The 25,000-nt window shown below is 35.3% G+C and overlaps 1 protein-coding gene across 1 annotated transcript in view; it reads left to right on the top strand.

The window, feature by feature from the left end:
• LOC122808693 (asialoglycoprotein receptor 1-like) overlaps positions 1-25,000 on the top strand; it is a 659,094-nt gene that overhangs the window by 248,224 nt on the left and 385,870 nt on the right. Inside the window, exon 3 of the mRNA XM_044079681.1 lies at positions 21,207-21,356. Coding sequence (XP_043935616.1) covers positions 21,207-21,356 — 150 coding nt within the window. The remainder of the gene's footprint in view (positions 1-21,206; positions 21,357-25,000) is intronic.

A 25,000-nucleotide genomic window follows, 5' to 3' on the forward strand; every position in this document is an offset into this window, starting at 1 on the left:
ATATTCAGTGTATAACTGTTTTGTTTGCTCCCACACCCTATAGATGGTGTGCTGATACTACACTGCCCTTTGAGAGAGGTGGGCATGCTATACTTAAGCGTATGTCTTCCTTTGGATGAGATGACTAATAATATGAACTTGTTGCCAATTTGATAGCCATTCCCTATTGCAATGTTACCAGCTTACCATTTTGTTTGTAATGTAACATGGGCAATTTATTCTTTATGGGCAATAGATATTGAATTTGTAAATTAAACACTGAAAAGTAAAGTTTTGCCTGCAAAAGACTTTTCATTAGTTATAGATCTCTTTAATGCATAATTATTCAGATGACTTTTTCTTTCACAGAGACTGTGTATATTGCCTGGTATTTGTGGATTGCAATGATAGATGTTTGAGTGGCCTTTTGTGGCTGAAATATTCTGTGACTGGTATTTTTGTCATTATTGGTTTATATGTTTTGTTTCATTGCTTAAAAAGCTGTTTCAACAAATGTGAGTTTCAAAGGCAGCGAAGCTTACTGTTAATGCTAAGTCTGTTTTCATTGCGAGACTGTATTGTTTTCTTTAGCAAACAGTTATCAGTGTTTGTGCTATAAAGTTTGAAATAAAAGTTTTAAATATCGCTAATCGTAGAAGTAAAAAAGAAAAGAGTATGCACATTGACAGGTTTGAACAGAAGTTATGATAACTGGGGAGAAATAGCCAAGTAATGAGACATTGAAATGGCTGGGGGGATGCTGACAGGGGGGGCTGCTGGGGGGCCCTGATCCATTACCTAGTACCCTATTTAGACCTTGATCTGCCTCTACCTGTATGAAAATGGAGAAAATATGCCCTTGATAAAACTAGTGATGCACAGACATACCTCTCAACTGTCCAGATCTTTGCAGAATGTCCAAATTTCTCTCTCATATTTTTGCTGTTTCTCATAAAAATGTATTTTTCAGGAAAGCATCAAGTATTGAACATGTTAAATAATTACAGATATTTGAGTTTCAGACTTCATACTGTTTGGAAAATGCATGCTAATGCATAACATGTTACTCTATCAAAATGTTATGTTTATAAGAGTAGTATTTTAAAATTTCCCCTAATTTTGGGCCTTTGTACCCCCATTATATTCGGCTTTGTCCATATTTTATGTATCAGAGGTTGAGAGGTATGTAAATAGATTAGAGATAGAAGAGTTTGGCAATTGGCATAGAGAGTTAAGGCTGTGAGTTATAATACAGATTCGATTCCCTCTTCTATTATTTACCTACTTTGTGATCTTGAGCAAGTCACCTAACCCAAAAGGGCTTAGGGGCTACTGAAAATATGGGATATGCTTCTTAAAAGTTCCCTGGACTACAAGCCTAGTAACTATCTATAAATTGTGATAGGGTTCACCAGAAGAGTAGCTAGGACAGGGTAAGAGGGGCAGCTGCCCATGTGCAAAGTGTTTGTGGACACAATCAGTAATTCATGAACTCTCTCTTTTATGCAGTACTGGGTTTTAAAAGATGTCATTTCTCTTGCAGTCAAACCTGAGTGCTATATCCCTCCATATGTTGTCCAAACTGCAGCAAATTGTTTGCTACCATTTAAAAGTAAAAAATAAAAGAAAATCTCTTTTCTTTTCTTAACTAAAACCTGTACTCTGTAGCTCTTTGTGCAGACAGGGTATAAACTGTAGCAACTGTTTCCTACATTTGTAAGAAGTAGTTTGCTTCAGTTTAAAAGAGATATTTTTTCAGTAAAATTTACAGGAGGGTCGGGCCAGGGCACTCTTCACTTGAAGAACTGTGGGGTTAGGGCTCTGGTTCATGGAACTGACAGTGTAGTAGTTGAGCCAGCTATGCTTCTGGGACTGGCTAACAGATATTGAAATGTCTGAAATGCTACAGGGAGAAGTAAACCGATGTCTGGAAAAAGGAATACAGATTGCTAGAGAAGCAAAGCATCAAAATGCTAATAAAAATAATGCAAATTATCTGGATGATGTTAAACACCAAGAAAACAGCAAACTTCATAAAAGCATGACACTGACCAATGTAAGTATGCAAATATGAAACGTGATCAATGCAAACATGGCAAATTCATGAAGTGTAACTGCTTACATTCTTAACAGTGTGCATCACATCACAGAAGGTGTAAACACTGTAACAAGATGAGACATTTGTTGTAATTGATAAAATTAATCTAGCAAAATAGGTAGCTAATGAAAATAAGTCTGAGGAAAGTGGTTAAAATGGACTTTTCTAGGTTTAGTAACTGCTATCCCAAACACTGAGTCAGACTGACAAATTAACCACTGATTCAGGAACCCCAGTAAGGTTTAACATAGATACAGGAGTCAGTGATACTTTGATATCACATGCTACTTAAAGAAACATGTAAAGCGTCTGCAGTTCCATGAAGGAGAATGTGAAATAAACACCTGCTGTCAACCTCAAGTGCATTGGTAAATTTATTGGTGGAAGGGGCACAAACATAAGTCTAGATGTATGTGCTGAAAGATCCTTACTTAAAAAAATGTACTCAGCAGAGCTGAGTAGATTTGATTTGGGAGTTAATCATTTGGACAGAAAAATGCATGGATGTAGTTAGTGAAGTCGGTCTGCTTACCTGTGCACCAGTAAAGCTAAAGTAAAAACCAAATGCTACTACATATGCCTTGATCACATTCAGAAGACATACATTTCCTATATAGTTCAAAGCAGAGTCTGAACAGAAATGCATGCAAGAACCTGGTGTGGTTGAAAGTTTAACTAAACTGACTGATTGTTGGGCTTCCATAGTGTCACTCAGTAAAAGGAATGGCAAAGTAAGGCTTTGTGCTGACTTGAAAAAACTAAAGGATGCAGTTATGATAGGAAGGTTTACACTACCTACTGTAGAGGACACTGGATCCAAGCTGGCTGATAACAAACTTTTCTCCACAACAGACTCTAAGCTTGGCAGATCTCCATAGGGATAGCCAAAAGCTAAATACCTTCATTACACTAAGTGGAATATTTTGTTTTCAGACAATGCTATTTGATGTAACTTCAGTATCAGAAATATTTTAACATGAGATGAGCAATATTTGGCAGGGCATGAAGGTGTTGCTATGACTGATGTGCAAGTGTTTACCCTAGTTAAAGACACACAACATTTGACACTGAAGGTGGTGCTTCAAACTATTAATACCTCTGGTCTGAAAATGAATAAAGAATAAAGTTGTTTTGAGAAGTCTAAGGTTCAGAATTTCTGTTAAAGTGTATACTAGTAGTAGTCCAAATGTAGACAAAGTCAAAGCACTAGAATAGCTACAAAGTCAAACCTGTATAAACAAGCTAAGTTGGACCCTATGCATGATAAAGCTTTTTAGTAAATTTGTACCCATCCTGTCTACGAAGATACAGCCACTGACAGACTTACTTAAAAAAGGCGTGCCATGCTCATGGGGAGACACTCAAGCCTAAGCCTTCAGCAGAGGGAAAAAATGATAATGACTGCTCAAGTGTTCACTTACCATAATGTTACCAAGTCAAAACTAGTGACTGCCAATACCTGTAGTGATGGCCTAGGTGTTATATTATTCCAGATGGATAGACAATTGTTACAACCTATTGATTATTGCTCCAGAGCAATACTTTTGCCTGGAAAGCAATTAAATGTAACTGACTTGTTGCCTAAAAATGCAATACCTTGTGAGATGCAAATACATACCAAGTAAAAGGCATTGCTGTTCATGTGTAGAGCAATATAGCAACTCATCCAGTGACTATAAAGGCTAAGAAAATTAAAGGAAGCTTCCAAACATGACAATGAGGCACAATCAGTCATCAAATATGTTGTAAGGGATGAATGGCCTAATCATTGGACATAGACAGAACATCAAAAATGTACAAGCATTAAACCACCAGAGCACAATTGTCTGAACCCAGTGATTACCAAGACAGAGCTTTACACACTTCACAATGTTCCAAATTGTTGAAACAAACACATGAAGAGCACCAAGGCTCAAGACTGTGCTATGAAAAAGCCAAGATGTCTGCACTGTGGTCCAACATCGACATGAATATTGCAAAATCTATGTTAAAGTGCAATTCTATAATCTGTGGTGTAAGGCCAGCTAGTCAGGGTAGCCAGAATGGTTTCAAACTTGGTGGATTTTAATGAGGAATGTAATTTTTTATGTACCCTATTTATGAACCGAGGTTACCCAGATTATTTTCTAGATAAATTGATTTATGAGGTTACCTCTAAAAGGAGAGCTGGACACTTTAGAGCTATTTTGAATGGCTCTGAAACAGATGAAGGCTTATATTTGAACAATTATAGGAGTAGCCCCTCTTTGGGTTTGTTTATGGAGGATAGGACTGACCACGTTAACCATAGTCCTGATTTTTATCTCTCATTCATCACCACTTTTAGTAGTGATGCGTATTATATTAGGAACATTTTGGAGTGAAATTGGAATTTTATTATTGCGGATGAGAATGTGCGGAAAAGATTGCCCCTCACTCCCAATATTGTATTTAGGAGGGGCAGCAATTTGAAGTACCTCTTAGGTAACAATATGTTGCAAACTCCAAAGACTAAGGGTATGTTTAAGTGGGAAGCCTGTATTTTTTGCAGATTCATAGATACTGGTTCCTTGTGCCAAGTTAATAACACAAATATTGTTTGCAAGAGGAGGTATAACTGCAATTCTAAGGGCTGCATATACTTAGCTAAGTGTAATTCCTGCTTAGGTTTATATATAGGTAAGACGGATAGGAAACTTGAGGAACGCATATATGAACATCAATATGCTATTAGGAACAGGAAGGCTGAGAATGCCTTAGCTAAGCATACAATTAATAACCCTGGCCACTCATTCTCTTTCAGGATTATTGACCATATCTGTTCTCATATTAGAGGAGGACCATTTTCTTTATAGCAAGAACAACGAGAATTATATTGGCAGCTCAGACTAGATGCCTCCAAATACCCAGGGTTAAATGATACATGCTCAATAGCTTGCATTGTAAAACTAAGAAATTTGATGAGATAGTATTTTTAGAATGTTATTTTTACCTTGAGAATGTGTTTTTTGTATAAACTAATGTAGTTTAGGGACATACAGATCTTTGTAATTCCAAATTTTATACTGTATCTGTATTTAAACGTATTTTAATTATATGTTGTTTGATTGTTTTCTGAGTCCCATTGGACCTTTTTAAACATCTGACTGTCATGTGCTTATTTTGTCAGCTATTTAAATGTGGTGTATTAGTTTTGCTGAACAATCTGAAGAAGTGGGTGTATGTGTGCCCACGAAAGTGCTTACTGTCACATTAAATTTTTTTGTACCTTCTAGCCTTGGCTATTATTTGTTTTTAGAGATGCAAATACATACTAAGTAAAAGACATTGCTGTTCATGTGTAGAGCAATATCACAACTCATCCAGTGACTATAAAGGCTAAGAAAATTAAAGGAAGCTTCCAAACATGACAATGAGGCACAATCAGTCATCAAATATGTTGTAAGGGATGGATGGCCTAATCATTAGACATAGACAGAACATCAAATGTACAAGCATTAAACCACCATAGCACAATTGTCTGAACCCAGTGATTACCAAGACAGAGCTTTATGCACTTCACAATGTTCCAAATTACTGAAACAAACAAATGAAGAACTCCAAGGCTTAAGACTATGCTATGAAAAAGCTAAGATGTCTGCATTGCGGTCCAACATCAACATGAATATTGCAAAATCTATGTTAAAGAGTAATTCTATAATATACACCAAACTTCACTGAATAGAGAAGAATTAGTTCTGACTGTAGTAACACAAGATGTCTGGCAAAAAATAGCTGCTGACTTGTGGGAATTTGAAGGCAAACAATACCCAATAGTGGATTATTACTCATAAGATAAAAAATAATGCATGTACCAAGTACAATTAGCCAGTAAATCACTGCAACCTTTATGACTATAGTGAGAATTCATAAAGGTACCTCAACGTGTGCATGTCACAGTAACCTTTTTGTATTCAGAAACAGCCTTAACATGGTGTTCCAGCACAATGCAGCATGAAATTAGGTTGTCTCCAAGGCCTTGCAACTTGCAAATAAGGTAGTTTGGGGGAGAGGCATATATTAATTATCCATGTGTTTGTTCCCCTGGAACTGCATGCATCTAAGAAGGCATCTGCACATTTTGTGATTCAGGAAATTGCTTAGATGTGCAGATCAGCATGGCTATCTCTTTCACATTATGGAAGTGAAAACAGCCAAAAGACCATGTCCAACCACTGAGAAGAGTTGCATACTGAGATTTTAGTAGTAAAGTAGGCTTTGAAGCTGTGTTTCAATGCATGTGTGTGTGTGTGTGTGTGTGTGTGTGTGTGTGTGTGTGTGTGTGTGTGTGTGTTTTGTGTGTGTGCATGTTTTGTGTGTTTGCCTGAGAAATAGCGTCTTTGGGAGGTTGGGAGGGTGACCTAATGGTTAAGGTGTTTGCCTTACAAACACAAGGTGCAGGGTTTGAGTCTCACAAAGGATAATTGGCTAAGCTTAAAATGGCTCGCAAGGGCAGTTAGCTTAGTACTAATCTATGAACCTATGAAGAGAGTTTGTGAATGGTGGTGGTGTGTGTGTGTGTGTGTGTGTGTGTGTGTGTGTGTGTGTGTGTGTGTGTGTGTGTGTGTGTGTGTGTGTGTATGAATGCAAGGTGGGGTGGCTGTCATACTTCCAGACATCCCAAGACTAACCAGCATAATATCCAGCACTGGGTGGGAGGACCTCTAGCCACAAGGGAATATTATTAATCTGACATAATGACACTTTAATAGTGTAGGGGATCTGGGAGTGGGGGGGGGGGAGTACTAGATACCAGGGAATACTATGTCTGTACCTACTAGATACCAGGGAATACTTTGTCTGTGCCATAAAGACATTTTAACAGTACAGAGATCAGTTGTAGTGGGAAGTGTGCTGAACAGTACTTTAACAGCATGGGGATCAGCAGTGGGGGAACACTAGACACCAGGGACATCTTGTGCAGAGGACTCGGGGGCAGGGATGGCAGTTACTGCAAATGTGTGTGTCTATGTGTGTTGGTGTTTGAATGTGTACTTTTGTGGGGGGGGGGGGTGACTGAGGGGGGCTGAATGCCTAGAACTATACAATGTGTTAACCGCAACAGCAGCAGTTAATTACAAGGTGAAAATCACAATTGATCCCACTTCATGGTAATTAATTGCAATTCAGAGAGATGCAAATCTGCCAATAATGAGTTCTTTCCTCATCACAGTTATCATGTCTATGAACTACGAAATACCACGTCATGGGAGGAGAGACTTTGTAGCATGAGCCATACAGCTTATGCTGGACACTCTCATGAATTCCCAGTTACTTTTACCAGATTTTGAACACCCACTAAACTGGTTACAGATAATGACATGTTGCTTGTTTTAACTGAATTCTAGCAATCTGCTGAGGACTACAAATTCATTACACTATCCACAGTTCAAAGGAGTGCTGAGAGAACAGATTTAGATTCTGAGACAACCAAATCCAGACAAAGCTGATACTCAGAGATGGTTCATTGTCAAATGGGGATTTAGGCAGGGTGATGGACTGGGCCCTCCACTGCAGCCATAACAATAGACCATTACTTGGCTAGCTCTCCTCAATTACTATGAAATATTGTTTAATCCAGTCAGTATGCATATGTTTTTTCTTTTTTACTTTTACAATAATCACAGTAATGTGGATTTAATTTAAAATGGCTATTTCAAGTTTTACACAAAAACGCTGACAGCCAGATATTAAATAAAACAAAACAAAATAGCCTCACACTGAAAACAGACTTATTCTGAGCAACACTAAAGTTGTCTTCCAATGAAAGTCACATTTACTGAAATTGCTTCTGGCAAACCATTAAACTGCAAGCTGTGCTGGTAGTCAAATAGCATAATATGAAGCACTAAACAGCATTGCTGTGAAGGGTGTAGGAATTCAAAAGACAACAGTGCAATGCATTTGTTAACAGCTTAGGACAGCCCACTAGATGTGAATGCCACCTTTCTAGGGTAGCCCATAAGCACTATCTGGTGAAGTTACTTAGTCAGAGTCTCACAGAAGACAATTGAAGGTTCAGAAATCAAACCTTGTACTAAAGAAGCAGCTCACAGCCCTACTCATCATCTGCATTAAGTACCAGATAGACACACTGTTGTAGTCAAACACAGTAAATGTCTTAGTGATGTGCCTATATAATATAAGGTCAATTAAAATTTATTCACAGTTAAAATATTAACATTAAGCTTGTAGAATATTGTGTCCAGCTTATTCCCAGTTCAGTAATAAACATTCAGTTAGCACTCAACCAAACAAGGAAATCAAGGATTGCACACAAACAACATGGCCCATGTGATGATGATCCTGTTTATAACAATCAATTCATTGCTGGACATCATGGTTACAGTAGCTTGCAGGAAGCGTGTATTTGCACGCACGTGAACTCGCGCACACACACACACACAGACACACACACACACACACACACACACACACACACACACACACACACAGAGCCATGAATTAGAGCCACTAGCATGAGCATAACTATGCACCCATGATATCTACTTGAGAACAAGAAAATTAATAAATTCATAAATGATGGGTCAGAAATGTATCTCAGCTGATTGCTATCAAAACCGTTGAGTAGAACCCACTGAAACCCCTTTCTGCTCCCTCAAATTCTCATCTTAAGAAACAACTACACACATATCAAGAATAGATTTTTTTAAACATTTTTCTTGCATTCTTAGAAAGTTGCTAGAATAAGAAGCTTTGCATTATCAAGCATCGTTTGAAGGATACAGTATTTGAAACTCACATGCCTGCCATTATTTAATAACTAGAAATAACGACAATTTGCCAGGAAGACACAAATCTTATAGGGCATGGAGAAATTGCCTTTTATCATCTTTGTTCAAGAATTGTGGAAAAAGGCAAAAATAAGGTGACAAAAGCCCAAATTGTATTCTTCTTTATCTATCTGCTAATCATGTAAACTCTGTACAAAGTGTCTCATTTCAGGAGTAACCCAGGAACACTGCCTCAGTGACTTGTTCAAAGATACACATTAGTCATATTGAGATGGAAAAGTTCAAGCCTTTATATGTTTGAACAGACGAAAGCATTTGTTAACAGCATAGAGGCTTAAGTGTCAGACAACTGTAATTAACTTGAAATGTATTTTCTGAATAACAGTAGCTATAAAACTCTAACAGCTAACACTATTGACTGACTGTCATCCTCAGTGATTTATCAAAAAATTAACATGTTAATGAACACCTGGCAGTCAATGGAGTAGCTTAAGACTTTATGCACTTAACAAGCTGTTACAGTAGTCAGGTATAAAATGATTCATTCTTTCTAGCTCCATTTGCCTAGTGTGACTCTTAGCAAGTCAGTTAACCTGACAATACTCCTGGGACGTGGCTAACAAGTAAGATGGCATGTATTTTCTTAACAGGGTGTAATCTCCAGTCATTTATCTGCCTCAAAAGTCTTATTTCTGCAGAATCCACCTTAGAGGGAGGGTGGTTTCTTCAATCAAAATCTGTCTTGGAGGAATATCTATGCCACTATAGTGAATTAGCTATTTTATGTATGGAATGAGATGTGGAGATTATACAGATGCATGCTGGGATTTGTGTTTATTGTTGAACGGTTATTGGAGCACATGCAGTTAACTGAAGATTGTACCTGCTTACATTTAGTGCTTTCATTCTATTTCATGCTATTTTATGTATGGAATGAGATGTGGAGATTATACAGATGCATGCTGGGATTTGTGTTTATTGTTGAACGGTTATTGGAGCACATGCAGTTAACTGAAGATTGTACCTGCTTACATTTAGTGTTTTCTTTTAAATGGTTCTATATGATGCATGTTGCACACTGCCTAAAGTCCCACAGCAGCAATGCAGGCTCTTGTTCTGCTGCACATTTTATTGCCACTTTCCCATCTGAATAAGGATAATAACAAGGATGTATTAGAACAGTTAGGAGCAGCACAGTTATGTTTCCTTGTAATTTTCCTGCAATGTAAACATCTGCATGATGTATAGAACTGCATAGTACTGAACAGAAGTAATGCAATGCAAGCCTCCATAGTATCAAACTAAATGCAGTAACCCCCCCCCCCCCCACATCCCAAGTACTGTTTTATGCTCACAGGTAAGAAGTGCATACTATTAGTAGAATAATTAGTACTGCAGTGCTACAAATATGTTTCCTGGTGGCTTTATACAAATAAATGCTGACAGAACATTTAGAACTTAAGTACTTTAGTGCCTTATTTCCACCTTCCACCCACCCAAGCACACCATATCTCACAGTGTTGAAGCAATAAAAATCTGGCACTGACCTTCAATAATCATAGCAAAGAGTCAGAAGATCTTTATATACCAGATCCTATATAGTTAGTGGTAGTGAACCATTGTATAGGCTTACTTTCTGTATTTCATAAAGTATATAGCCATAAAAAGGTCTGACTTTATGAGGAACTTTGTAAAACTAGGAGGTGCTAGCATAAATCAGAGGGTGAAAATCATAGCACTGTGCCTAAATAATTGCAGATGACAGATATAAAACACACATGTGAATGCAAGGGTATGTACAGTGATAAATACACCAGAGTGGCTAGCACTAGAAATCTAGAAGCAAGTTATTTTTATAATCCTTTTGCATATCTCATAAATGTAAATCATGCAATTTTTTTGATTAGAAATTACATCAGTGGAATACTATACCCCCCCTTCTGACTGGTTCTGTATGGAAGAAAGCAGAAATATAAATCATAAAGTGTCTCAGGTAACATACTGCACCTTATTTTACAAGTCAGATATTCCCAGGATATATTTATTTATGTCAACAGGGTAGGTGAACTGTGCTGAAATTAATACTTTTCAGCCATTACCAGCAGACAGGAAAATAAGTTACAATAATACATATGAAATTCAGTGATAGAAGACACATTATATCTACATAGACAGTGACCTCAAAAGAGTGCAGGAATGTAGCACACAGGGTCAAAGTCAGTGGCATGTATGATAGTCAGTACATACAAATAACTATATACTCGGACAGAGCGAATACAATTAGTAATACAGAGATCCTTCTGATAATCAAAGCAGCAATCAGTTCTAAACATTATAGGTATACAGTGTTTCTTAGACACATGGTGCAGTCCCCCCCCCCCCCACACACACACAGAGTCCCCGTTCTTCTCATATATTGTTAAAGATGATCAAAAGAGGTAAGATGTCCTCAAATAATCCTTGTTTGCAATCTCCTCAAATATATCACTTCTCTGCTACAATGTTTCTCTGCTCCAGGACGTTCACCTCAAACATGTTGCTGAAATATACTATGTGCTTCTCACTTTTCCTTTGTCAAATGCAAATTCATCTGAAATATCCTGCTTCTCTTCTCTAGAAAGTCAAGTGCAACAAACAGAAAGGTAAGTGCTAAAAAAAAAGAAACAAACTGGACCGAGTGAATAACTGCGATTTAAACAGGAACTCAAGTGTTGAAAAGGAAAACTGACTGGAGTGAGTGAGAAATAGGGGTTTAAACAGAAAGTTAAGTGCAAAGAAAGCAGTCTAGAGTGAGAGGGCAATTGAGATTTTCTTTCCTTTTTCAATAGCGAGGATGGGCCCCTAGCCAGTACCAGGCTTTAGGTAGCTACCTAGAACACCTTGTGCTGGATCCAGCCCTGAGGCTACTCCACACAGTACCACAGGAATAAACCCTTCACAGCTAATGTAAAAATGAAGGAGAAGCCCAGTTATGAAGTATAGGAGTAAACACACCAAGGCAAATGTCCAGGAAAAACGTAAACTCCTAATACTGCTAAAACCACACTGAAGGAGCAAAAAACCACTGTAAAATCCAGTATAAATCCAATGCTCTTTATTGTAGGTAAGCGCTTTCGCAACCAGGCCTGGTTGCTTCCTCAGACCAAAGATTACAAAAAAACTTCATCCCAAACTTTAAAGGCCTTGAATCCTGTGTCACATGACCATGACCAATTAATTAATTAAATGAGTTAAAAGAACAAGTACATTCAAAATGCAAATACACTCAAAAAGCACAAAATTTCATTCAAGGCAATATATCAAAAACAGTATATAGTAGAACAGAAATTTAAAAGATATGTTATGTCAGGAACCAGGTTCACAAATTACTTGCAAGCCCTTACCACTGCGGATAGGCACTTATACATGTTGACAATGTAAAGCCTGTAGACATATTATGAATGGTAATTTATTTACTCATCCTTGGACAGGGCAAGAATATTCTTTAAATGGATATACTGACTATAAAACACAGAATGTCATTTATTTAGCAGTGTGTCAGAACTGCACCTCATACTACATAGGAAAGATGAATTGAAGATTAAAAGATTTCATATATAAAATTAAGAAATGCACATAATGTATTATATCAACATACAGAAGTGAATATAGGACATGCATTTTTATTTATGGTGTTACAGATCATAAGTAAGAACATTAGAGGAAGTGATTTAGTTAATCACATGGAATACAGTGAAATGAAGTGGATCATTAGACTAGGAGCTGATAAGGCCCCAGGTTTAAATGGGATTGTTCCTTTAAAACCTGCTTTGAAGGAAATGGGGGTGCAATACTGATGTCTGATTGGTTGATGGATATTTTTAAATTGCAGTTGGCCTTGATGATTATCTCATGAAGGGCTTCTACCCAAAAGTGCTTATGGTGCATTTATTTTTATTGTTTTATTGTTTATTTTAATAAATAGTGTTTTGTGACTTGGCTTGGTGGTTCCTGGCTTCTTATTGTTATTTGTATGTGTTGGATGTTGCTAGCAGTGAAGCTTTAGTGGAAGATTTCCAATAATCTATTCTGTTTCATGGTTTAAATATACTCAGAGAAATGAAGTACTTCACCCCTGGCCACTAATGCACTAACAGCACCCATTTCTGAATGTTGATAGTGCACTCCCTCTAGATCAACCATCTTCCAATCACACCCCTTGACATTTTATGCCCAAATTGGCTACCCCCTTTGTCCAATCCTAGCTACACGTCTACTAACAGTGTGGCATGAAATAGTTTTATTTCTGCTTTTCATATAGAAAGAACTTTGCCTAATGTCGCAAACCTAGAAGTGAAAAAAAATATTTTTAGACATAAAGAGGTTTTTTTTACCTACCTGGTGCAATATGCTTAATCTAGAATCATGCCGTAACTAACCCTATGGAAAAAATGAATTTAAAACTGCATTGGTACCAAACTTCCAAAGGAAAACAATAAGTAAAGAAATAAACCACTGAGAGCTACCGAAGAATCTCTAAGTGAATTTATTAGTCTAATTGTGTTGGGTGTCTATGTCTGATGTCTCTGCGAGATTTAGTAATGATTTCCAGTAAATGAATGAGGTATCAACATTTGACACATTAAAATGCCTATTGATAAGCAGAACAAAGTGAACGAGCTGGTTGTTTCTAGAATATATTGCAAGGATTATCTAGATACTTAATGAAAAATCCAAATTTGACACTTATCTGATGTCCAGTGTAGATGATCTCAGATCAGGGCTAGGCAAAGCAAGTTTGACTGAAACTGAAATGGTGTACATTCAGCTGCAAAGGAATTGCAATCAGAAAGGGCAATATGTTGAAATCTATATTTCAGGTAACCCTAAAATATCTTATCAGATTTAGAAAATAGAAAATGTGCTGTTGTTAAAGTCTATTTTCAGTACCATGCCAAGCATTTGGTAATAATTTAGAGGCATGGGTTTGACAGGATTTTCATTGCAAAAATAATTTAGAATATAAGCTATACAACTACCCTTTCCAAAAATGACTTAAAAAGTTACAAACGTTGTTAATCTACTCTTTATGGAAAGATGGACCTCATATTTTATCTCAGGAAGGTTTCTGCAGTAACCTAAAGAGTAGCAAACTTGGACTAATTAGTCTATGATTACAGTAGCAATTCACTTACAAAATATTCTGAAGGGTGTCTTACTATATTTCTGAAAATGGGTGCATTTTCTTGATTACATGATTATAGTTTCTTTAGAATATGTGACACCAAATGCATTACATAAAGATCTTAAAACTCAGAAAATAGTTATTATATATTAAAATAGATTTGACTCTTAGAATGACTTGAGGATACATGATAAAGTTGACATACTATTAGGTAAGGAAACACCTATGGAATTTACTGTCTTGTTGAAAACAAAACAACTTATCTCAGTGGATGTTATGACTTTGGCAATACAATGTACTGATATTCCTGAAAAAAATCAAGCACTGAAAACCTACAATGATATTATGACAAATGTGGATTTTGAATATATTAAATTTCTGGAACATTTTTACAACTTTAAGCATAAGACACTTATCAGATAACATGTACCATGATGCATCTTCTATTATAAGATATTTATATTATTACAGGTAAAACTGCCCTTGTTGTGTTCTGTTTAAATAGGGACATCTTGCATTTAGAAGGCTGCAAGTCTAAGTTATGATAAAGTGTTAGGAAATTTTTGAGATTAGAGGGTTTACATGATTGACTTGACTTTCACCAGAATATGAACAGCATATTATCACTTTAAACATATCAATATAACAAATTCCTTTCTAGTTAAATTCTCATGTAAATCATGAGAATGGTTATAGGATAAAGGTACAACTTCTTCTAATGTTTCTGCACACTGTGATTCAGCTAATACAAGCGACATATACCAAATATGTGGTTATGTAATGAAATGAGAATTCTTTGTCATGAGCTATTTAGTTGATCATATAACTTAGCACCTTATGACCATCATCATTCCACTGCATATCGAAAACCAAATATTATTCTGTGATACTGCATTTTGGACACTAGTTATAAAGATCTATTACTTGGAGTTCAAAGAATCAATTCATGTAGTTCTTTCTGATACCATTTAGTACTAAGTCTTTGTGAGTCAAAAGTATAAAATGGAATTATTAGTACATAAGCAAAAATAAAAAATCAAAATCAAAACATCTAAAGACTTACATTAAAATGGATTCCACATATAAAAAGAATTAAGACAGGACTATGGCTATGAATAGTTAACTAGCTTCATTTTGCAGTTCTTAGTTAGATTCCTTCACATTCTACTTGCCTACATGACTGTAATCAAGTCTCTTGACCAGACAGTGCTCTGGTTTTGTCCCTGGAAAGGGACACTAGTATCCAATGAGCTTACCTTGATAAATACAAAAGACACTGCAATCTGTTGCTTTTGCAAACTTAACTTTAACATCAAGCTCTGATATGCTATTTGGTTCATTTTTATATATATATCACCACATATGAATGCGTATGAATGAGGTGTAGTTGATTTTAATGGAATTAATTTTTATATTTAAATATAAAACCTTATCAATACACTATATATCATTCCTTTTTTATGATTCTCATATTATGATGAATTGGTGTGACACAGTGCCATAGCAGTTCATTTTGCTGCTTCCCAGTGTATGGCTTTCCAGCAAAGTTCTCAGATTGAGTATCTTCTGTATGGAGCCCACATATCATGCCCACACCTCTCAACCTGGAAACATCAAAAATCTGGAGAAGGCCCATTAAAAATAGGTACAAATCAAATTTGCATGCATAATTATGTAACCCCACCCACTCCAATGGAATTGTGGGATACCAACTTTCAAATGCAAACTGAAGAACAGACAACCAAAATATGGCACCAGAGTCCCCATGCAGCCATTCCAGTGTCCCATTACCTGTCTATTTCGCCCCATTTGCCATAAACACTAATGTGTGCATACTGCTTTACTTCTACAATGATTATTTGGATTCTGTTTTTACATTTTATAGCACAATGCATAAACACTAATAGACATCTGCTAAACAAAGCAATACTGTCTCACAATGAAAATAGACTTGGCATTAAAACTTATCTGCCCTTGAAACTCACATTAATTGAATCAGCATTGAAACCCACACTACATCCAAAAAAATGTATCTGGTCAGTGGTAGATAAAGATTATCTTTGGGCTGTTTTCAAATCATTGGCCCCTTGCACACAAAACAAGAAATATACATGTGTTCTTTGATACGCTTCCTGACTTTATTAAATTATACTCCTTGTATAATACTGCACACTTGATAGACAGAGCATATTTTAAATGTATTGCTTGAACATTTTTCCAGTTGGCAATGAAACAAAATGCATGAATCAATAATGACAAAACTGCCCAATTCAGAACATTTTCATCATAAAAGTCTACTTCCACACCCACATAATATATATATATATATATATATATATATATTTATATATATATATATATATATATATATATATATATATAAATATATATATCTATATATATATATATATATATATATATATATATATATATATAGAATGACAATAGTGTAAGCCATAGGCATCTTGCACAGCTTCTCACACTTATTTTCAATTTCAGTTTTTTTTTTTTTTGGGGGGGGGGGGGCATTTTGGAAAGTTGCTAGAATAAAGTGGTGTGTTACCACAATGCATTTCAGTGTCAAGTCATTAACCCAGGATCCTGTGCACTACAGTCAGAGCAACATACCACTATGCCATATCAGCAGTTTCCTGAAAGATAGGAAGACTGAAACGTAAATGGTTATCATTTATTGAATTCAGTTCTCACTTCTCATCATAGCTCTCAACCTCTTAGCACAAAAAAACTGGACAGAGCCAATTATGGGAAAATACAGCACCAAAACAGGGACACATTTCAAATACTGATCTTATAAACTTAGAAAATTGCTAGAATAAAAGGTTTTGTGTTACCATTTATTTTCTGAAGAATATGAAGTCTGAAATTCAAATGCCTGTCATTATTTAGCAAATTCAATCCTTCAGTGATTTGCCACAAAAATATTTAAAACCACAGATTTTATGAGGAACAGATCAAAAATATGAGGCATGAATTTACAAGTGGTGGTGGCTAGGGATTTTAGGCTCTTTTTAACCTGTACCCAAGGGACAGAGTTTGAGCCTGAGTACCTCTATCCACCAGGTGTATTAAATTGGGGCATCCCCACCAGACACACAATTAAAAAAGTGCACATGCTTAACTGAGAACATCAGTTACTCAGAACATAACAGTGCATTGTGAATTGGTCACTACATCCATAACAGTCTCTAAACAGCAGCAATATAGAAGCATATAGTGCAGCATGGCTATAGCTAATGATCTGTACACACTAAGTGACAAATCTATCAAATTTGATGACACAAAAGCAATTTGATGCATGGAGCATGGGTGTCACAGGATCATACAAGGGTGGACCATATCCAACCTGTACAGAGAAGCTCTTCTCTGTGTCTTAATCTCTGTGCTGCAGATTTAGTTCATGTTCACTGCAAACAGCATAACACTACTCAGACAGGAATAATAAAGTACAGGCAAATACTGTCAGTTAATTTTGGATAAAAGGATGTCAAAGAGCAGATTTTCAAAGTATAACCTTGAAGCTCATTTTAGAAATAATCTCCTTCCAAAAAAAGAAAAGTGTGGGACAGTCTGCATTGCAAAGATGTAAAAATCACTGGATCCACACTACATAATTTCCATGGTATAACTGTTTTTACCTTGTGTGTCACTTTCTGACATGAATGGGTTACTGGTGTAAAGACGTCATTCTGCAGAAGCTATTTTAGACAGTGGTACAGCCCCCAATGTGTATACACACACACACACACACACACACACACACACACACACACACACACACACACACACACACACACACACACACACACACCTTCACTCAGAATAAACGTCTTTACTCAGAATAAAATAAAACAACATCTTTCCTACTTCAACTGCTTGAGATCCTGCTCCATTCATCCTACTCGGCTCTCGCTGAGATCCATAATGGCGCTCAGAATCCATTTGAATAAAAACAGAACGGCACTCACAAATCCATAATGGTGCTCGCAATCCATTTGAAAAAAAACAGAATGGCACTTACAAGTGCAACTGCCAGCCAAAGATAGATCCAGTTGAATATGTTTCCTGCTCTCAGATCCAGCAAAAATGCATATAAGCTAGAAATGTGTGCACTGAGCTCTTGAGCTCAATTCCAACAGGCTGGTAGCCCTGATGGAGCTGACATTATTGCACACATGATGACATCAGCTCAAAAATGGGAAAACAATTAAAAATAAAAAAAGATGGGAAAAAGTCAGAAATGAAGAGGTGCCAGTCAGGAATTGTGGCACCCCATTATTTAAACCCAAAAACCTGGTAAAAACTGAGTAATTTGGTGTGGTTGGGAGGGATGATCATGCCTCTGTCCTTATGAGTATTGTATGTATCCTGATATTCCTTCACAGAACATGTAGACATATCATAGGTGAAATGCCAGTTTTCTAAATTGCCAATAGGTGTGTGAGTGTGTGTGTTCTGAGGGTGTACTTTGTGATAGTGAATGTGTGGGTGCATCCTGCAATCAGTTGTTACCCCCATCAGTATTAGTTCCACTGCCTGCCACCTAGTGATGTGGTCTAGTTTCTCAGCAACCCTAGACTAAATTAAGCAGGTAATTAGAAAAATATAAGAATGAACTCTTACATTAAGTCTGACATCAGTCAATGTTTTTTTCTTTTTTTTTCATTTTAAATTATTGCGCATTTTTTCATGTAGTAGCAGTGGGATTTCATTTTAAATATACATTCTTTGAAAAAGAAATATATTATCCAACTTAGACTTACATAATAAGTTTAAAAAGAAAGTCTGTAGAAATGTAATACTGTCATTTTACTAAGAATACATCACTCTTAATTACAGTCCCACATTGTGTATAATATTACCTGGGCTACTGCCTTCTGTTCCTACTGACTGGATATGAAACAATGGCTGATCATAGTATGGATCTTGAACTTAAAAGGTAAAGCTGTTTATAAAACCACAGTAGCGAACTGAGTTGAGACCACAAAAAAGGCACAAATACGTATTAGCGCTTTCTTCCACTTTAATTTGAATGTGAACTTCTTCAGAAAAGACACGAGCCCTCTCAAACTCGTGTCTTTTATACAATACTTACAGGATGTGATATCATAATGACATAATTTGATTCTTATTAAATAATTAATTATAACAGTTCTTTTCTTTGTTAATATCTTCTAAATACTGTTGTTATAAATAAATGTTTTCACACTTGTTTAGAAAACAAAAACAGATCATATAACTTTCAGTGCTTTAGTTCTGACTGAGCCGTCAATTTAAATAATGTTTGAATATATCTCGCCATGACGATCTCTATTTTAGTGCCAGTGTTAATATCCATGTGATTGTAAACATTCTTAAACTGTTGAACTTCTTCGTAGTGTACACTATGTATCAACTGTCCGTTGTTCAATCAAAACATATTCCATTGAGTGCACACACATGAAATATGAATGTCCTTGACACTCACTTCAACATACAATAAACGTATAATTGTGTGCACTCATGCCCAACTATGTGCATATGCATCAACACATTCACACGTGCGCACCTATACACACACTCAAAAACACACACACACACACAAACATGTGTGCGTACACACACTCACACACATCCACACACACACACACACACACACACACACAAACGCCCGCACACTTACACTCTCAACACAAAAAATGCGCTCCGTGGAAATGCTAGCTGTAACCAAGTTAGACAACTACATAAAATTATATACTGACGTTCACTTCTGTTTGTGCATCATCAACACTTACACCCACCCACAATGGCAAACTGTCAAATACACTAGTGTGTATCACCATGATTTATTCGTGTGTGTTTCTCAAAACAGTTACTGACACATCTGCAAGTTAGCATAATAGTAATTTATGGTTTAGAATGTCATCACAATTTTAAACAGAAATAGTATAGCAGTAAAGTATCTTTTTTATGGTGTCTATTTTTAAACTTTTTAGTCTATTTTACACATCTGACGATAAGACACACAATGTGAGGTAGAAATCACCAGATGTTTTTAAATATTTTGTAAGTATTGTCATGTGAATAGCATGATAGTGGCATCTGTCACACAAATAGGATCTATTCTTTAAAGTGTGTTCAACATTTCATGGTTATTCCATTTTTGAGAAACACAAACGAATAAATCATGATGATACACACTAGTGTATTAGACAGTTTGCCATTGTGGGTGGGTGTAAGTGTTGATGATGCACAAACAGAAGTGAACGTCAGTATATAATTTTATGTAGTTGTCTAACTTGGTTACAGCTAGCATTTCCACGGAGCACATTTTTTGTGTTGAGGGTGTGAGTGTGCGGGCATTTGTGTGTGTGTGTGTGTGTGTGTGTGTGGATGTGTGCACACATGTTTGTGTGTGTGTGTGTTTTTGAGTGTGTGTATAGGTGCGCACGTGTGAATGTATTGATGCATTTGCACATATTTGGGCATGAGTGCACACAATTATACATTCATTGTAAGTTGAAGTGAGTGTCATGGACATTCATTTTATATTTCATGTGTGCACTCAATGGAATATGTTTTGATTGAACAACGGACATTTGATACATAGTGTATATTATGAAGAATTTCATCAATTTTTAAAAATGTTTACAATCACATGGATATTAACACTGGCACTAAAATTGAGATTGTTATGGCGAGATATATTCAAATATTATTCAAATTGATTGCTCATTCAGAGCTAAAACATTGAAAGTTATAAGATTTGTTTTTGTTTTCTAAACAAGTGTGAAAACATTCATTCACAACAACAGTATTTAGAATGTATTATCAAAGAAAAGAATTGTTATAATTAATTAATCAATAAGAATCAAATCATGTCATTATGATATCACATCCTGTAAGTATTGTATAAAAGACACGAGTTTGAGAGGGCTCGTGTCTTCTCTGAAGAAGTTGACATTTAAATTAAAGTTTTCGTTTATTTAAATTAAAGTGGAAGAAAGCGCTAAACACGTATTTGTGCCTCTTTTGTGGCCTCAACTCAGTTCGCTACTGTGGTTCATAGTTTACAAGTTTAACGGTTCAGTCCGTTGTTTCAGTTTTTTTAGTAAAGCTGTTTATAACTAACTATGTACCACAATGGAACTTAGATTAAAATTTTCTTCTTTTTTTTTTTTTATTGCCTGTTTAGGAGAGCAGCAGTCAAACATGCGGAAAATATTGACTCGTCTTGCTGAAAAAGAAAAGTATTGTACAGGCCTTAAAACTATAAATGAAAATCTCAGAAAAGAACAATCAGAAAATAAGCAACTGATTGGCAGTATGAAATGTATACCACAAGGTAATGTGTTGTCTATTCTAAAAAAAGCCTGGTAATTGTGTTCTATTACTTGTAGTAATTAATTCTGACTTTTTTGAAGTTATACTGATTTGTGGATAACACAGATGTTGATAAAGCTATTAATTCATGCTAAAATAATTTATTTATGTGTGTATGTATGTATTTATTTATTTATTTATCATACAATCATACTAGACTAATGTCCTGTTTCTAGTGGAGACCTTAAGTGGTATGCATACTGACTAGGGGATATTTGTCTAAGGCACTGAATATATTCCCTCAGTCCTTTTGAAAAGGAGGTGACAGACAGCTTTAGCCAGAGTAAAGATATAAGAGAATGCTGAATATAGTATGAAGGCAAACACTGCTTGAGAAATTGCATATTTACAGTGTGCAGATATGGTAGCAATCAAAATTAAGGTTGTGGTGTTCTTGAAAGGATCAAGGTGGATGACTCAGATGATGAATTGTCAGTTTACTGGAGTTTTCCTGTAAACAGATGTAAGCAGGAATTTCCTGATTTTGAAACTGAATAGTTATGTGCAGGAATCTTCTAATGATGAAACTGTGACTCTATTTGGTGATACTTGGAATTCAGAAAATGCAGCAGGTAGTCACAACAACATAGAAATGAATGAAGTAACTGCAATAAAGCACAGGGGATTAGAATGATTTAGTTATTTTGGGTATGAAGAAAAGCAGAAATAAAGAGTGCTAAGCAGAAACATTCATATGCTCAGGCTGTAAGCAATGTTGGACCAAGGAATTACATAATGGTGCAAGCTCTAAGAAAAAGGAGGAGACTAGTTTTGAGACTATTATTTTTTTTTAAAGATTTATTAGATTTTAACTAAACAAATTGATCAAGACGATAATTGTATTTAGAAATTTGTGAGCAAAAAAAAAAAAACAATGTTAACAAGAACAAACAAGAACAACTATTTATAAGAGTGTCTACTAACAATGAATTTTCTCAAAAAATCCTGTACATTACAATTGATATGAGTATAGCTATTTTGCTTATAACGCAGTTCCTTGAAATTTGTCCATGTAATTATATTAGGACATGATAATTTCCAAATTACATGCTTTGGTTGCAATATTTGTGAATTCTTTGAAAGAGGGTGTAGCTTCATTCTTCCACTTCTTGGTTGTACATTTCCTCAAAATTGATAAAAGATGGTATTTCATTCTTTTAATACAAGCAGGAATATGGGTATTAAAATGAACTAATGAGTTAGATAAAACCAAATTGTCCCCAAATAAAGCCTGTAAAAAAAATTAACATTATTCCAATAAGGTGCAAGTACAACACAATCAAAGAACATGTGTTGCCAGTCTGCTTTAAGCTCTTGTTTACATCTTCAACAAACTTGCTTCTTTCTAAACATTAATTCAATTTTATAAGGAGTGAAGGAAGATCTTTGCAAGAATGTCCAAGTAAAAAGTTTCCTTTTAAGAGAAGAAGTTGTCTGGTTGGAAGATGTTAAAAATGATTTTTTACCTTCTTCATCTGGAGATCTGTTATTAATGTGAGTAGAATAGTTCCAATAACTGTCATTGCAACTTTTTGTTTCTTTCCTCACTACTCTATATAATTTGGATAAGATACCCTCTCCTAGTGTGTTTTGTTGTACTAATAGTATTAAACATGCAAGTACGTGTAGAATACGACCTCTTACCCTTGGTTGCACTAAGTTAATTTACCTTCTACTCATTGTCTGCAAAGTTGTACATCCAAACACATATTTTTGCTTAAATCATATTTACTCATGATATAATCAACAGAATGCAGTTTTTCATTATTCGTTAAATGAAACCAATATATCAGATTTTTTTCTTTAAATGTAATCATTGTGCCTAACTTTGAAGTGAAAATATTATTATCAGTGTATGCTGTAGGAAAAAGAAGAAACATCCATGCCTTATATGTTGGATTTCTATAAATTAAGTTTCTAAAGGTATTTAATATAGTAGAAATAAAATAAGTCAGTTGTCTGGTGACTCCTTTCTGAAAATTCATCTTGTAGCAGCCAGTGTAAACTATTGTATAGTATAAGATTATGATTAGAGTTTATGTCATGTTTAAATTTTATGAAAATACATCCTAGAAACTCTTTCCACCTGGCTATATAAATATTATTTATCCAAAGAGATGTTGTTTTTATAATTGAAGATAAAGAATGTAATTCTAGATCTGGCAGTCCAATCTCTCCTGCTGTCCAGTCCCTTATATGATGATTTAGGGCAATTCTTGCTTTGTTGGGGAACCAAAGAAATTTAAAAATTAATGTATTAAATTCTTTAGTACATGTTTTAGATTGAGGTAAAGATAATGATTGAGTAATATATAAGATTTTTTAAAGTAATCATTTTGATTATAGTCTCTCTTCCATTGTGAAAAAAAATGTTCCATTTATGTATTATAGTCTTTATACTGATTATGCTGTTGGTATAATTGTAATTTATTATATTATTAGTGTTATCTGTAATAATTATCCTCAGATAGTTCATTCTTCTCTCTTTGACACTATATTCAGTAAATCTATCATTTATCCTTTAAGTATTGGCATTAATGGGTAGTATTTTTGTTTTGTTATCATTAAAGGACAGACCAGATTTGTTTTGGATCTCATCCATTGCCTTAAAACAATAAAAAAGGGAACGGTCACTGTCACTCAGTGTCAGAAGAATGTCATCAGCAAATAACTGAATTTTAGAAACAAAATTCACACTTATGCTAATGCATTTTATGTCTAAATTTGACCTAATAACATTAGCAAACGGTTCCAAAATTAGAGTGAAAAGCAGGGGTGAAAGAGGACATCCTTGTTTAGTTCATTCAAAATTTGTATTGACTCAGAAGTAAAAGTACCTATTTTAATGTATGCAAAACAACTGGTAAAAAGAAGATTTATAAGATGTGTAAAATTATTTGAAAAATTACATTCCTACATTATACTAACAAAAATATTTCCAGTGCACAGAGTCAAAAGTATTATTAACGTCTAGACTCATTAATGTTAGACTCTCTTTTGTTCTGTTTACATAGTCAATTACTGTGATTATTCATTGATATTGCCATAAGTATTTCTATTTAGAATAAAACCAGTTTGATACGTATTAGTCATTTAAGAATATTCTAAAGAAAGGGAAATACTGTAGACAGGTATGTTGTTTGGGGCACTTTTCTTGTGCTTTAGTCTACAGTGCTAAAGGCATTAGGTCTATGATGTGTTTAGAAAGTGAAACATCTTGTGAAATATCATTTTAATGCAATGTATTAGCAGAAAAGTTTATAAGATTGTGTAATGCTAAAGCTTTTTTCAAGGCCTAGAAAAATAATTTATTTCATGCAAGAACTTTAATAGAAAAAGTAAAATAACTGTATAGTTTACAACTGTTGATAATGAAGAAGTGGACTTATATAACTGGATCAATATTATGACATTAGGAATGTTTTGAATGGGATATTGGAGGTATGGTTGCTTTAACTGTGAAAGAAGGAAGTATTATTCATATATTAAATATAATTGAAGTTGCTGGACAAAGTGGAGATGTGAAAAATTGGTGACAGATGAAAACATGCTTGCGTGTGGGGGATACCATCATTTAGTTCAAGAGTGCCCAGTGAAATCATGTGC

This window comes from Protopterus annectens, chromosome 8.part0, assembly GCF_019279795.1.
Source record: "Protopterus annectens isolate FY-2018-M chromosome 8.part0, PAN1.0, whole genome shotgun sequence".
NCBI classification, from domain to species: domain Eukaryota; kingdom Metazoa; phylum Chordata; order Ceratodontiformes; family Protopteridae; genus Protopterus; species Protopterus annectens.